The 15,658-nt window shown below is 38.0% G+C and overlaps 1 protein-coding gene across 1 annotated transcript in view; it reads left to right on the top strand.

Annotated features, from left to right (window-relative positions):
* Nucleotides 1–15,658, top strand: part of ATM (ATM serine/threonine kinase) — a 131,839-nt gene that overhangs the window by 95,511 nt on the left and 20,670 nt on the right. Inside the window, exons 43-53 of the mRNA XM_081098784.1 lie at nt 716–864; nt 2,237–2,341; nt 3,562–3,681; nt 6,624–6,858; nt 7,555–7,722; nt 8,775–8,888; nt 10,161–10,381; nt 12,480–12,687; nt 14,231–14,344; nt 14,695–14,853; nt 15,313–15,451. Coding sequence (XP_080954910.1) covers nt 716–864; nt 2,237–2,341; nt 3,562–3,681; nt 6,624–6,858; nt 7,555–7,722; nt 8,775–8,888; nt 10,161–10,381; nt 12,480–12,687; nt 14,231–14,344; nt 14,695–14,853; nt 15,313–15,451 — 1,732 coding nt within the window. The remainder of the gene's footprint in view (nt 1–715; nt 865–2,236; nt 2,342–3,561; nt 3,682–6,623; nt 6,859–7,554; nt 7,723–8,774; nt 8,889–10,160; nt 10,382–12,479; nt 12,688–14,230; nt 14,345–14,694; nt 14,854–15,312; nt 15,452–15,658) is intronic.

The following is a 15,658-nucleotide window of genomic DNA, read 5'->3' as shown; positions in this document are numbered from 1 at the left end:
AAATTACCAGACACTGAATAACTGTACAAATTAATAAGCATAACGCAAATAAACCTATTTTTCTTGTTCTCCAAAAGTGAAATATTTCCTGTTGCACACACCAAACAAGTCAGTCCAAGACTAATGACAAATATTCACTGGTAGCATTAGTGGAGAGAAATGGTGTGCCTGTGTGTAAGGCGCGTAAGTGAAATGAATGCAACACGATTTTAGTAGTCATTAGCCAACGTTGTAGTTCGTTATTAATAATTATGTATAACAATAATTATGTATAACAGGATATTGTAAAAATTAAGTTACGAAATTTTTATTAAAACATTTCTCGCGTACCATTATATTGGCGGGGCTGCAAAAATACTCGTTGTGGGCCACATACTTGACATGGTTGGTGTACAGTGTGCTAGGTAATGAATTAAGTCCACCTGGAAAATCTCATGTAAACTATTTCTAATAGTTTGCATTAGAGCTGGTCCCCGAAGGTATCATTTCTGTTACTGGCTACTATTTCTTAACCATTCTTCCATCAAATATTAGAGTCCTTTGAGCTCTATCTTTGTGTTTTGGGGGAACATAGCTACCATTACTTCAGAATTTTAAATGAAAAGTTCACTACGAAACTTTTTTAAAAGTTACTTTGCGTGTTTGATTGTTATATTTTATTTCTAGTTTTCTGTTATCTTTGATTACTTACTTTATTTTTAAACTCCAAATTTAGGCCTTGCAGAATTTGGGACTCTGTCATATTCTTTCTGTCTACTTAAAAGGATTAGATGATGAAAATAAAGAGTGGTGTGCTGAACTACAGGAACTTCATTACCAAGCAGCATGGAGGAATATGCAATGGGACCACTGCATTTCTGTTAAGTAAGAAGAACTCTGGCATTTTTAATCATCATTTCTCTATTTATAAACAATACACTTTTAAAATATTGCTCTATGAATATAACAGGATTTCTGTTTTTATGTTTTTGAGATCTTTCAAGCTGAAGATATGCCTATATGCTTAAATAAGATAGCAATAAGCAGTTGATGTACCTAGACTTGAATTTCACTCTCTTCCATTAGGGCAACTCTACCCCTACCCCCAAGTATATTTGAAAATAGAAATATAAAAAGTATTTTCTCATGAGAATCTTCTCACTTATATTTATAAGTCCAAAGAAAAATATATCTATTTCTCTCCCCACTCCCTGCTGCAAACATTTTAGTTAATCAGTTAGCCCTGTTATTGACTGGATGTATACAAAAGACTGTTTACCTTTATTTATGAAATATTTTTTTATAAAAAAATACTGCTAAATTACTAACACAGGACGATAATATTTGTAGGATCACCTCATTTTCTGAATGAAAAGCCAAATACCTAATTAATAAATGATTTTGTATCTATGTTAAAAAGTCTTTTGATGAGGTAAACAACAAAAAATTCTATCATATTAACTGTATGTTTAACTGACTTCATAGAAGTTTTTTTGTGGTTTTTTTTTTTATTAATGGGCATTTCTTTACAATTTCAAACTATTAGATTACTATAAAATTAGAGATACACTTTCATATTTTTAAAACATTATAGTCTGTGAGCTTGTTCCTGCCTACTTATATAAGTCACCATACACTGTTCTTCTTTTGCCCCCCCTATTTCAGCCACAAAGGTCTTTTCTATTTTTTCATCACGGCCAAGCTGTTTCTACCTAAAGGCCTTACATGTATCTTCTTTTTCCCCATTGCCATGTGTGTGGCTTCTTGTCATTCAGATTTTAGTTTAATAATATCACATCTCAGAGGCACCTTTCTTGACTACCCATTCTAAAACATTGATTTTGTTTTGTTACTCTGTTTTAATTCTCTGCATGTTCCTTATCACTACCTTATATTTTTCTTATTTATTGTCCATCTTCTCCAAACTGGAACATAAACTCCATGAAAATGAATCTGATCTGACTTTGCATCTAAACCTGGTACCTAGTGCCTGGCACATAGTTGGTGTTTAATGAATAAAAAAGTGAAAATATAGCATGTTTAGAATCCCGCACAGTATGTGAGAGACATTTTTTCTGCTTGAAGAATTTAAATGACCAAATTTTTTGTATTTCTTAACTGAAATTTCTAGAAATGCTTTTTATAATGGAGAAATCTTAATTTTAGTTTTAAAATTGTGTCTCTTGATGAATTTATACATGCATATCTTAAGATTCTGTTTTTAAATGTATTTTTTCTTTTTAAAATTACCTCACAGCAAAGGAATAGAAGGAACCAGTTACCACGAATCATTGTACAATGCTTTGCAGTCTCTGAGAGATAGAGAGTTCTCCACATTTTATGAAAGTCTCAAATATGCCAGGTATTATAAAAAGAAGTTATTGTATTTTAACATTTAATGTCATGGCTTCTTTTCTGAAAACTTGACAAATGATTTCAATGTAAGGATTTGCACTGGTGAAGAGGTAAGAGCTTGGTGGCTATAGTCAGGTTGTTTCTTTGTCATTTCTGCCCTCCGCGCAAAAACACTTCCCTGTGTAATAAACATTCATGTGAATTAGTGTTGAAACTCAAACAATGCAAATGGGGGATGGGGACAACATCCAGGATTTAGCAGTTCCCTACCTTTTGGACATCTGAGAAATGAGTTCTCAGAAGAGTTTTATCTTCTGCAAGCAAATTGGTATGCGAATTGTGGGTGTGCCTACCTTAATTGTTTTCTGTATCTTGAAAAAGTATTCTTTGTTTTTTCAGTATTATGTTAGAGAATTCTTTAATGCACATTTGTCAAATATATATTAGAGTGTTTTTATTTTTGTTTTAAATGTAGGAGCATGCTCAGATGCTAGGTGCTTACATAAATTGTTACATTATTTTTCTTATGTAATACATTTTTCTTTGTTTATGTAGCTCAAACATGTTCTTTCCTTTAAAAACAATTCCCTTTGCGACCCCAAGGCCAAGTTTTTTATGCTGAACTCTCAAGAAAGATTTGTTGATTGCCACTCCTTTTGTTTTCTTCCTTGACCAGTTCACTAAGAGTTTTAATCTTATCTCCTTTAGTAGTTTGTATGGAATATACCTGTTTTAGTGTTTTTTTTTTAAGTAAAGTCAATGCTTCAGTCTTGTTATGGGGCACAAATGAGACATTGCACCTTATAGTACTTAACCTGTTATAGACCAAACAAGTGTAACATTGCTTTTTGTTTAACAATAGCTAGTTACCTATTAAATCCTGTATTTTGTTACAGAAATAATATTGTTACCATTTAGGTGCTTATTATGTTCTAGCCACTTAGGCTTTTTTTATGTGTATATTCTCTAATGTTCAAAGTAATTCTGGAAGAGAAAAGCTTAGATTCAGAGGGAGCCAGTATGTGCCCAGTTTTCCAGCCATACGCGGCCGCGCTGAGGTTTAGATCTAGGCCTGTCCGATTCAAACAAACTTACTTTGAAAACACTGCATTAGGCCAGTGCTAGTGAATATTATTATTATTAGATCAAAATGAAGCCTAGGGTGAGAACTATCTTCCTGAAAACCTCTTCCTCGTTTTTCCATTGTCGTGTCTGTTCTGCCACTAGAGTAAAAGAAGTGGAAGAGTTGTGTAAGGGCAGCCTGGAGTCCGTGTATTCCCTCTACCCCACACTTAGCAGATTGCAGGCCATTGGAGAGCTCGAAAGCATTGGGGAGCTTTTCTCAAGGTAAGTGACTCGTACGACTGCATTCCTCGTCAGTGGTGTTTTTGCTTCCAGCTGTGACTTTAAAAAATAGAGACCAGCAGTAGGTTTGTTTCTTTCCTTTCATCAAGTTGTAAATTGATTAGTCTAGTGAACTGTACTCTTATTCAAATCAACATTTTCAAAAATAATGAAAGTAAAAATTCAAGTCTTTAAAATTTAGTATTAGATGCTTTCCTCTTGACTTCGTGTTCTCTTTTCTACCCCAGGTGGAAGTGTTTCCTCATGTTTTTTGCTACAGCATATTATTCTCCCTTCTGTGGAGCACTGCACTGACATTGGTGTCATTTTGTATATACTCTGCTATGCTGTGCCAGAAGCTCCTAAAAGTGGGGCCCATTCTCTTGTTTGCTGTTGTATCCCCAGTGCATTTTCCTGGTGACGGATTCATACTAAACATTCGGTGACTGTCAGTGAATTTGGAGTAGGTGTGTAGGGGAGATTGGCTTTTATAATGGTGAGAGGGAAGTGATCCAGAATACTGAAAAAATGAGCTAAAACAGTTATTCAGGATGCTACTGATCTCAGTTTGGATTTTGTGACTCTGAGAAAGTTCCTTGTCCTTTTTGGGCCTTACTCCCCTCATATCTAAACTGGGGGGTTTATATTTGATGGCCTCTAGGGCCCTTTGTAGCCTGTAATTCTGAGTCACTATTATTATTATAAGAGGAAGGAAAGGGGGTGTAATTTGCTAAGATCACCATACCTTTATGCTACACTAGAGCTTGGAATATGCTTTGTGAGTAAAAAGGAGAAGGAAATTTTAGAGTCAGAAAATAATTATAGTTTTTCAAAATTGCACAAAGACAAAGCCATTGATGTGGCTCTTCTTAACGAGAATAAAGGAGCAAAACTGCTTTCTACTTTCATTAATAAGTATGTTGGTAGTTCTTACTGCCACAAATCCAGGAACTGTTCCTCTGGATGAAAGATGTCTTCACTAAAGTGAGGACAGATTGCTTAAGAAAGCCCTGAAGAGTGATACTGGCTCTGTCTCTGATAGGGAATTATAAGGAGGGGAGTGGAGGGCCATTTGATGAGCTGGTGAATAGTAGTTCTTAAAGTAGCTTGTATATATATATATATATATATATATATATATATATATATATTTTATTTTTTTAAATATATTTTATTGATTTTTTACAGAGAGTAAGGGAGAGTTAGAAACATCCATGAGAGAGAAACATCGATCAGCTGCCTCCTGCACACTCCCTACTGGGGATGTGCCCGCAACCAAGGTACATGCCCTTGACTGGAATCGAACCTGGGACCCTTGAGTCCGCAGGCCAATGCTCTATCCAGTGAGCCAAACCAGTCAGGGCAAAGTGGGGTATATTCTTGAGGGTCCCCAAATCTATTCATGGAGTCCATGAATCATACTTATAATAAGATGTTCTTTCCTTTTTCTGTTCTCATTCTCTCATGAGGTGCAGTGGAAGTTTTTGAGGTATCAGAGAAAAACATCCACAATTATCTGAGAAGACTATTAACATACTCCTCCTTTTTCCAACTACATATCTGTATGAGGGTAGAATTTCTTCATGTACTTCAACCAAAACATCATATCACAACAAACCAAATATAGTAGCAAAGATGAGAATTCAACTATCTCTATTAACCCAGACATCAGAAATTTACAGAAATTTACAATGACATTCTTCTCACTAAAGTTTATTTTGAGAACTGTGGTTATTGTGTGTGTGTGTGTGTGTGTGTGTGTGTGTGTGTGTGTGTAAGGATATATAGTAAATTTATTATTATCATTTAAGTAAATTAATATGTATTTGACTTTCCTCAGTTTTCATTTCCAATATGGTAAATATAGATAGTTATAATCCAATAAGTGGGAGTTCTTTAGGATCTTCAATAAGTTGTAAGAGTGTAAAGGGGTTCCTGAGATTAAGATGCTTGATACCCCCTGCTCTAGGATCATTAGTTCTGGTTCTATGAATGTGTGTCACAGTTTCCTTCTTTATCAAGCAAGTAAAAGAGCTTTCATTTACTAGCCAGCACTTTGTCATCTTCTTTATCTCCCTGCTTCATATTAATTTCTCTCAACACAGTAGTTCTGAAGGGTTAGACAATATTGCTTAGTTTAAACATCTGGGAAGCAAACTGTTCATATAAACGAATCATACAGCATTCTTTTTCCTCTTCCTTTAATAAATAATGTTGGTCCATGAAACCTTTGCCAGCACTTCCTTCACTGGGATTGCGATTTCTTTACCAGCTGCATAGAGTCATCCACTACGCCTGGCGGCTACAGTAGGAAATTAATGAGTTGATTTCATTGTCTTGCTGACATGTCCTCTTTTACTACGAGGAGCATTGAAGCAAGAATACAGGTGTGGGCATCTTGTATGACAGGCCTGATGAATGTGTTCTCATTTCAGAAGACAGTATTTTGGAAATGCTGCTTTTTGTGAAGTCTGAACATTTTTAAAATATATATATATATTTTTATTGATTTCAGAGAGGAAGGGAGAGGGAGAGTGAGATAGAAATATCAAAGATGAGAGAGAATCATCAATCGGCAGCCTCCTGCATACCCCACACTGGGGATTGAGCCTGCAACCCAGATATGTGCCCTGACTGAAGTTGAACCTTGACCTCCTGGTTCATAGGTCGATGCTCAATCACTGAGCCACGCCGGCCAAGCAAATCTGAGTATTTTTAAGAAAAATTTTTTTAAATGTTCATTGTCTGTAACCTCTCTGTCAACCCTCAGAGCTTGGACCATTTTGTAATTTTCTAAACTTCGACCCTTATTTTGGATTTTTTAGAAGTTCCATTCCTGTTACTGTAATAAACTCCTTTGTATTATATCTTAAATTTAGACCCTGCATTATAGCACATTTTTCCCATTTCTCTTGATTACATTAATTCTGTGATTTTGCTTTCAGATCAGTCGTGGAAAGGCAACCCTCTGAAGTATACATTAAGTGGCGGAAGCACTCCCAGCTTCTCAAAGACAGTGATTTTAGTTTTCAGGAGCCTATCATGGCTCTGCGCACAGTCATCCTGGAGCTCTTGATGGAAAAAGAAATGGAGAACTCCCAAAGAGAATGTTTTAAGGACATTCTCACCAAGCACCTTGTGGAACTCTCCATACTAGCCCGAACTTTCAAGAACACCCAGGTAATTGAATTTAAAACTATGTCATCTCACCTCTTGACTGGTTTTTTATTACCTAGAAAATAGAAAGCATGAGTAAAAAAGCAATGTCATTGAGAGACAGAGATCACTTAAAATACTGTATAGCACCTGGCTGGCATGGCTCAGTGCTTGAGTATTGATTGACCTATGAACCAGGAGGTCACAGTTCGATTCCCGATCAGGGCATATGCCCGGGTTGTGGGCTGGATCCCCATTTGGGGGCATGCAAGAGGCAGCCAATCGATGATTCTCTCTCATCATTGATGTTTCTAGCTCTCTCTCCCACTCCCTTTCTCTCTGAACTCAATAGGAATATGTTAAAATATATATATATATATATATATATATATATATATATATATATAGTATAGCATAATTGTTTAAGCTAAGGTTTCCATTTTTGAGTTAGATCTGATTTTAAGCCTTGAGCAAGGTACTTAACTCCTCTAAGCCTCAATTTCCTTTTCATAAAATGAGAAGATACCTACCAATTTAATGATTTTATGTACTATGTATACCCACACGTACATATATGTGAGAAAAACAGTCAGATGTGAGGGCTGGGAAAGGCAGGTGGAGATGTACCTAGGACAGTTCTGACAAAGAGTCAAGAACTCAATGTATCCTAGTAGTAATAATAGTGAAAGCATTTACTTCCATGTGTTCTTTTCATTTCAGCTCCCTGAAAGGGCAATATTCCAAATTAAACAATATAATTCAACTAGTTGTGGAGTTTCTGGGTGGCAGCTGGAGGAAGCACAAGTATTCTGGGCAAAGCAGGAGCAGAGCCTTGCCCTGAATATTCTCAAGCAAATGATCAAGAAGTTGGATGCCAGTTGTTCCGAGGTTCATTCCTTTTTTATTGGCTGAATTAATATTTTGTTATAAAAAAATTATGGTGCTTTGAATATTTTTAATAAATTCATAATTTTTATAGCCTTGAAATTACTGCTATGAGTGAGAAACTGTAAAAAGTAATCTGAAAAATTAATGTTTGTGAAAGGGTTAAAAAAGTATTCATTTTTCCTATTTGAAATAATTATATCAGTCCATCTTATGATAGATTTATTTGATTTATTGCAATGCCTTTTCCTATAAGATTCAGGAAGGACATGTGGGAAACAAACATGAAGTTACTATCAATTTGAAATAACTAAGAGAAAAATGCTTGAGAGAACAAAAGTTTTAAAATAAGCAAGTTGGAATGATTAGGTTGTCCATCCAGATACTTTGAAAATATAATGTTAATGTTTTATCTACCATTTCCTATTAGTTATTGAAGATTTGGCTGCTCTAAAGCTTTATTTACAGCACACAATGGACAAAAGTAGAGGCATTTGTAGGAATCATAATGTGTTAAAGGGTGTGATCACAATAATGTCCTTCTGACATGCACCTGATTAGTGAATATCAACTCATTGCACTTTTGCTATTGAGCATTTGTATGGCATCTTCCATTATTAGAAAAATCACTATTATGCCAGAGTTACTGGGAGCCAATATGATATGATGTTTAAACTTTGTTTAATAATATGGGTGCTGGGGTAAGGCTGCCTGCAGTTACCTACCTTCTTTGTACCTCAATTTTAGTTTCTACTCTGCAAATTAAAGATAATACTCATTTCATAGGGTTAAATGAGTAAATATACATAAAGCCCTTAGAAAGTGCCTGGCATAAACAAATACTCAATAATTGTAAGTTATTCCAGTAATAGTAATAATAATAAGTAGAGGGTGAATATTTCATAAATTTACTTACTTGGATTATTAAAATAGTTGTGTGGTGAAAGCAGATAAAGAGAAACATTGTTAACCTGCTTTTTTCCCTAAGTGAAAGATATTTTTGTATAGTCCTGATGATGCTTTTAAGATCTTAAGATTTTGCTTTTCATATGCAGGATGATCCCAACCAAAAACTTATATACACAGAATGTCTGAGGGTTTGTGGCAACTGGTTAGCAGAAACTTGCTTAGAAAATCCTGCAGTCATCATGCAGACCTATCTAGAAAAGGTAAGGTTTTCTTACAACCATTAAGACAGTTGTTTAGCATGAATAAAACTTGATCTTTTCATCAAGGCCAAATTTATTTCAAAAGCAAATAAAGTATAATTTCTATGTATTATATATTACTAGTGGCCTGGTGCACAAAATTCGTGCACAGGGGTTGGGGAGTATCCCTCAGCCCAGCCTGCACCCTCTCCAATCTGGGACCCCCTCGGGAGATGTTCGTCTGCCGGTTTAGGCCCGATCCCGTAGTTGGACATCCCTCTCACAATCTGGGACCACTGGCTCCTAACCGCTCGCCTGCCTGATTGCCCCTAACCACTTCTGCCTGCCAGCCTGATTGCCCCCTAACCGCTCCCCTGCTGGCCTGATGGCCCCAAACTGCCCTCCCCTGCCAGCCTGATGGCCCCCGACTGCCCTCCCCTTCTGGCCCGATGGCTCCCAACTGCTCTCCTCTGCAGGCTCGATCGCCCCCAACTGCCCTCCCCTGCCGGCCCAATCGCCCACAACTGCCCTCCCCTGCTGGTCCCGCCTCCTCCGCCAGGACCCACCTCCTCCTCGCGAGGCAGCGGAGATGCAGGACTGGCATCCTCTGTGCCACGTGGAGCCGCAGGACCCCCAGGCCTCATTGTGCAGAGCGGCCACCAGGCCCCGCCTCCTCTGTGTGCATGGCCATCTTGTAACAACGTAGTGCGAGGGCGTGACAGCCACCTAGGCTTTTATTAGTATAATTAATACTGCTGTAGCTCTATATAACTGTAGGGCAGAATGGAATAGAATATTGCAAAAGAAAGAGCATTCTTTTTAAAATTTAAATTCTTTATTCTTGAAAGTATTACATGTCTCCTTTTTCTCCCAAGAAGGAGCATATTTTAAAAGTAAGCTCAAATGTGTTTTCCTTTTCCCCACAACCAGCACCCACTCTTTCAACAAGTTGTTTCTAATAATTTCTCCATTTATTTATGTACAAAACTAGCTGATTAAGGAATGTGCAAGTCAGTCTGTGCTATTCATTTGTAGCCCAACCACCCAGCAACTAGTATTAGGACTTCTGTAGTCCAGCCCCTTTCAGCCTTCCTGTTTCTTCTTCTTACTGCTTTAGTTTAATTGTAACTATCAGAGTTGTTTTGAAAAGTCAAGAAAGTAGTGTAGTTCATATGATTTAGCTAGTGCATAAACAAGTTAAACTTTAGCGTAGGTATTTCTTTGACCTGTGTGATTCTTGAGATGCCTTTAGTACCTGTAAATGTAATATAAACAGATTGTGTTTTCTTGAAGGCAGTAGAAGTTGCTGGAAATTATGATGGAGAAAGCAGTGATGAGCTCAGAAATGGACAAATGAAGGCATTTCTCTCATTAGCACGATTCTCAGATACTCAGTACCAGAGGATTGAAAATTACATGAAATCATCAGAATTTGAAAACAAACAAGCTCTCCTGAAAAGGGCCAAAGAGGAAGTGGGCCTTCTTAGGGAACATAATATTCAGAGCAATAACAGGTAACTAACTAGGTGTCTACAAGTGACAAGATAAACAGGTATACTGTGACTATAGGTATACAGATACACAGAATTCATGTTCTGGTTCTAAGCTCATTATAGAGTATACTAGAGGCCCGGTGCACAAAAAATTGTGCGGGCGGGGTGGGGGGGTGTCCCCTTACGTAGTCTGGGACCTGTGCCCTCTCGTAGTCTGGGACCCCTCAGGGGATAACTGCCGGGAGCCGGTCCATCCTTGCTGTTTCAAAGGACCTGGCATATATGGCATACTGTTCTTAATATGTTTGCTCACCTTCTTGGCACTATGTGTTTTAACCAAGGTCTCTGAGAAAGGTTGTTTCCCCAGGTAGGGATTTTCCCCTGAAGTTAGGGAGGGAATAAAACCCCTCAACTAAGTGCCAGGCGGGTAATTAATCACTTTAACTACGAACAATCATGCTTAAGCTACATAATCTTTACTCCCTGGAATGGAGATAAGAAACGCCCTAACCTTTGTAATAGAGATTGATAGGATTGAATCAACTGGTATAAATACAGATGTAACAAGACAGCAAGACTCAGAACTTAGGAGGCAGAGCTTAGAACACAGAACTAAGAAGACAGAACCTACACAGAACCTACAGACAGAAGAACTTCGCTGGAGAGAACATGGCAAAAGATCCTGGACTGAACCTGACTACAGAAATTGGCAAGAGAACCTGACTAGAACCTGGTGACTGAACCTGGCTGGAGAACCTGGACAGCACCTGGCTGGAGAACCTAGCGAGGGAACATGGCTACAGAACCTGGCTGGAGAAACTGGAGAACCTAGCAAGAGAACATGGACACAGAACCTGGCTGGAGATCCGAAGCAGAACCTCTCTGGAGATCCAGACCAGAACTTGGCTGGAGATCCTGGCTGGAGATCCTGGCTAGGCTGCTGATCAACTGAACGCTGTCTCCGTGTCATTCCTTCTTCGCCGACTCCGTCTACGCCTTTGGGAACCCCTGGACCTGCTGGGGTTGGACCCCGGCAGATAACCACCTGCTGGCTTAGGCCTGCTCCCCGGGGGATTGGACCTAAGCTGGCAGTCAGACATCCCTCTGGCAGCCCGGGAGCCCTTGGGGGATGTCCACTTGCCAGCGGGAAGCAGGCCTAAGCTGCAGTCGGACAGCATCCTTAGCGCTGCTGATGAGGTGGGAGAGGCTCCCACCACCACCCCTGTACTGGCAGCCGTCAGCCTGGCTTGTGGCTGAGCAGAGCTCCCCCTGTGGGAGCACACTGACCACCAGGAGGCAGCTCCTGCATTGAGCGTCTGCCCCTTGGTGGTCAGTGTGTGTCATAGTGACCAGTCATTCCCAGTCTTTCTGCTGTTAGGGTCAATTTGCATATTACCCTTTTGTTATATAGGATGGTTGTTAGCTTTCTGTTTTGCTGTTTTGGTTTGTTGGTATCCTGTGTAATAAAACCCTAATATGCAAATTGACCGAATTGCAGAACGACTGGTGGAACGACCAGCCACTGTGATGCACACTGTCCACCAGGGGGCAGACACAGGAGCTGCCCCCAACCTGCAGGCCCCGATAGGAGGCGGTGGCAGGGGGTGGGACCGGTGAGTGTGTGGCGCCAGGCCAGCCAAGGCAGGTGCCAGTGGGTGCACCCAATCTCCTGCTGGTTGCCCCGCAGATCAGCCCTGATCACTGGCCAGGCCTAGGAACCCTACCCGTGCACGAATTTCGTGCACCGGGCCTTTAGTTATATAAAAAAAAAAAGAGGTGTTGAAATTAAATACAAAAGATAACCTATTTTGATGTAATTAAACCTTTTATTCCAACTTGCCTTTGGTCTGTATATTTTAGTGTAAGGAGAGAATAAAGTAAACTAAATACCTTAGGTAGAGTCCACTCTGTCTTTGGTTGTCTATGATAGCTTTTGAATTGCACAAACTTACTTTAAGACAAAAAGTAAAAGAAAAAGACAAAAAGTAAGTTTGTTTCCTTTATAACCCTTAGAATTTTGCCTTTTCTGATTTTTCACTTATGTTGTATATCATGTATGATTTTTGTTGTCCTATAAATTTGACGGCTTTTGTGTTTTACTTTAATTATTCAATGCTAGATACACAATAAAGGTTCAGCGAGAGCTGGAGCTGGATGAATGTGCCCTCTGTGCACTGAAAGAGGATCGGAAGCGTTTCTTATGTAAAGCTGTTGAAAATTACATCAGTTGCCTGTTAAGTGGAGAAGGGCATGATATGTGGATATTTCGTCTTTGTTCTCTCTGGCTTGAAAATTCTGGAGTTTCTGAAGTCAGTGGCATGATGAAGGCAAGTTGTTTTTTCAACCTGATATTCTGCCATGTGCTTGAAAAGCTTAGTGTCAGGGATTGTGTATACTTCGTATCCCTAGCACTTGGCTTGGTGCTCATAGTACACAGAGGTTCAAGTATGCACAGGTATACTCAATTAGCGTCAATGATGCAGTGTTGTATGGCGATGAGAGAATTTAGGTCAGTATTTTCCTATTTCTTTGCAATTACCACAGGAATGTACCCAGAATACTAGGGGGATTTGGAAAGCAATAAAAAAATGATGAGGTCAGCCCTAGCTGGTTTTGCTCAGTGGATAGAGTGTTGGTCTGTGGACCAAAGGGTCCCAGGTTCAATTCTGGTCAAGGGCACGTGCAACGCCCAGGGTTGCAGGCTCGATGCCCAGTAGGAGTCGTGCAGGAGGCAGCCAACCAATGATTCTCTCTCATCATTGGTGTTTCTATCTCTCCCTCTCCCTTCTTCTCTGAAATCAACAAAAATATATTTTAAAAAAAATGATGAGGTCACAGGTAGATTTCTTTGCCTGCTTTATGCTTTTCTAGAATTTTTACAGAGAATTCTTTTGTAAATGGAAAATAATTTTTTTAAGAAAGCATCAAGGCAGCAGTATTTCATAAGTTTTTATTTAAAAATCTTAGATTTTATTGATGACACCTAAAATTAAAGTTATGTTAATTATATATAGGGTATCCCCAAAAATATTTACAAACACTTTGAATAATTATAAAGGCAGTGTTTATTAAAATAAATTTCATTTTCAGAATTGTGCTCTCAGCTGTTAAAGTGCATATACATTTTCAGGGACACCCCAAAGGTTAAAATAAATTTCATTTTCAAAATTGAGCTCTTGGCTGTTAAAGTGTATATACATTTTGGGAGGGGACAGGCAATTTGAAGCTTAAAAGTAAAATGGTTCTGCTGGATGAAAAGAATGGTAAGACTCATAATAGACACAACCAGTCTCAGTTACTAGTGCACAAACCTGTTACTTTTAGCATGTAGGGGGTAATTACCCCATCTTATTATACTCTGTCTGCTCAGGAGTGCAGATGCCATGGTCCTCAGATCCAGATCCACGTTCCTTCTTGGGTTCACTGGAATATAAGCAGTGCCAAATATTTCACTTCTCAATACAATTTAATTTAGGATCAAATACGATGGATCAATCTAGAATGCCAATCAGAAAGACTGTCAGATAAGATAAATGATAAGGAAAAAATGTAGTGAAGTTTTATTAACAACCACAAGGTTGTGCTAGTTGAAGAGCATTAGCAGCGGTTCTCAACCTGTGGGTCGCAAACAATGAAAATACATCCTGCATATCAGATATTTACATTACGATTCATAATAGTAGCAAAATTATATTATGAAGTAGCAACAAAAATAATTTTATGGGTGGGGGTCACCACAACATGAGGAACTGTATTAAAGGGTCCCAGCATTAGGAAGGTTGAGAACCACTGCCTTAGAGTAATTTATTTACTTAGATGTGAGACTATGTGAAATGCATTGTTTCTTAATTTTATATTTTTTAATGATAGAGATATGGAATGAAGATTCCATCATATAAGTTTTTGCCTCTTATGTACCAACTGGCTGCTAGAATGGGGACCAAGATGACGGGAGGCCTAGGATTTCATGAAATCCTCAATAATGTAAGTAAACCTGGAAATCAAAACAACAATTACTTTTCTTTTATATTATTATATACTATATCAAGTATGTACTGCTGTTCCATTCTAAGAAATGGAAATACAAAAAAATTTAGTCCTCTATTTATTGTGCCAAGGGCAAGAACAAAGATTTCCTTTTGTCTCCTCTCATTGCACATACATTACTCAGTTTCTCTCTTATCCTCATGTACCCTGTCTCTAACCCACACTTCACCCACTGCGGTATCTAGTACAGTAACACATATCTCAATGTTAAGTAAAATGAAAAGTGTTGTGGATTTTCTACTTTTTTGTTTGTTTGCATAAAACTAATAGTTCTTCATTTGTGACAGCTCATCTCTAGAATTTCAATGGATCACCCCCATCATACTTTGTTTATTATATTGGCCTTAGCAAATGCGAACAAAGATGAATCTTTGACAAAATCAGAGGCAGCAAGATGGAGTAGAATAACTAAAAATGCACCTAAACAGAGCTCTCAGCTTGATGAGGTATTTGGATTAAACATATATAACTTTTTGAATTGTGATATTCATATTTTCCCAGAATATTCTTTTCTTAAATTCTAGTGATTCTAAGAATGTGTGTTGTGACTAGATTCGGTTTGTAAATCCTTTGTTATTATGATGCCACTTAAAATTGGTTCAAAATTTCTGAATACTTCTCAAAGCATAGGAGATACCAGTAATATTTTACATTTTTTCCTCACAGCAATGAGCAAATAAAAACTAGATTTTGAAAGGCACCCATGCCACTTACTCTTGAGATTATTATATCTTTTATGTATTTCATTCATAAGGGAGCTGTTTTTTTTGGATCTGAGGGATTATAGTCCTTTCATTGCCTACATATGTGCATACATTCTTTTTTTTCTTTTGTTATTATATCTGAAAAGTTGAAATGTCAGGTATTTTCTTATGCATTGTTCTTTGTTTGTTTTTTATGAATAGGATCGAACTGAGGCTGCAACCAAAATTATAAGTGCTATCAGAAGTAGGAGGCCCCAGATGGTCAGGAATGTTGAGACACTTTGTGATGCTTATATTATATTAGCAAACTTTGATGCCACTCAGTGGAAGACTCAGAGAAGTATGTGTTTAAAAGAATGAGTGTTCCTTTCATGCTATGTTATTCTCTGTAGAGATATGTTAATTACAGAACCTAATGTGTAAATCTCTTTAAATCACAAACATTACTGTAATTACAGATACAAAGGTCCTGTTGATTGCAATTCACACATGATCCAAAACTTAATTTTTATCTAATGGCTTCAATACCATTCACTTTTTCACTTAA

This window comes from Myotis nattereri, assembly GCF_964212035.1.
Source record: "Myotis nattereri genome assembly, chromosome: 9".
Classification (NCBI taxonomy): Eukaryota; Metazoa; Chordata; class Mammalia; order Chiroptera; family Vespertilionidae; genus Myotis; species Myotis nattereri.
Note: the sequence above shows the minus strand (reverse complement) of the source record. Positions and strands in the feature narration are given on the sequence as shown.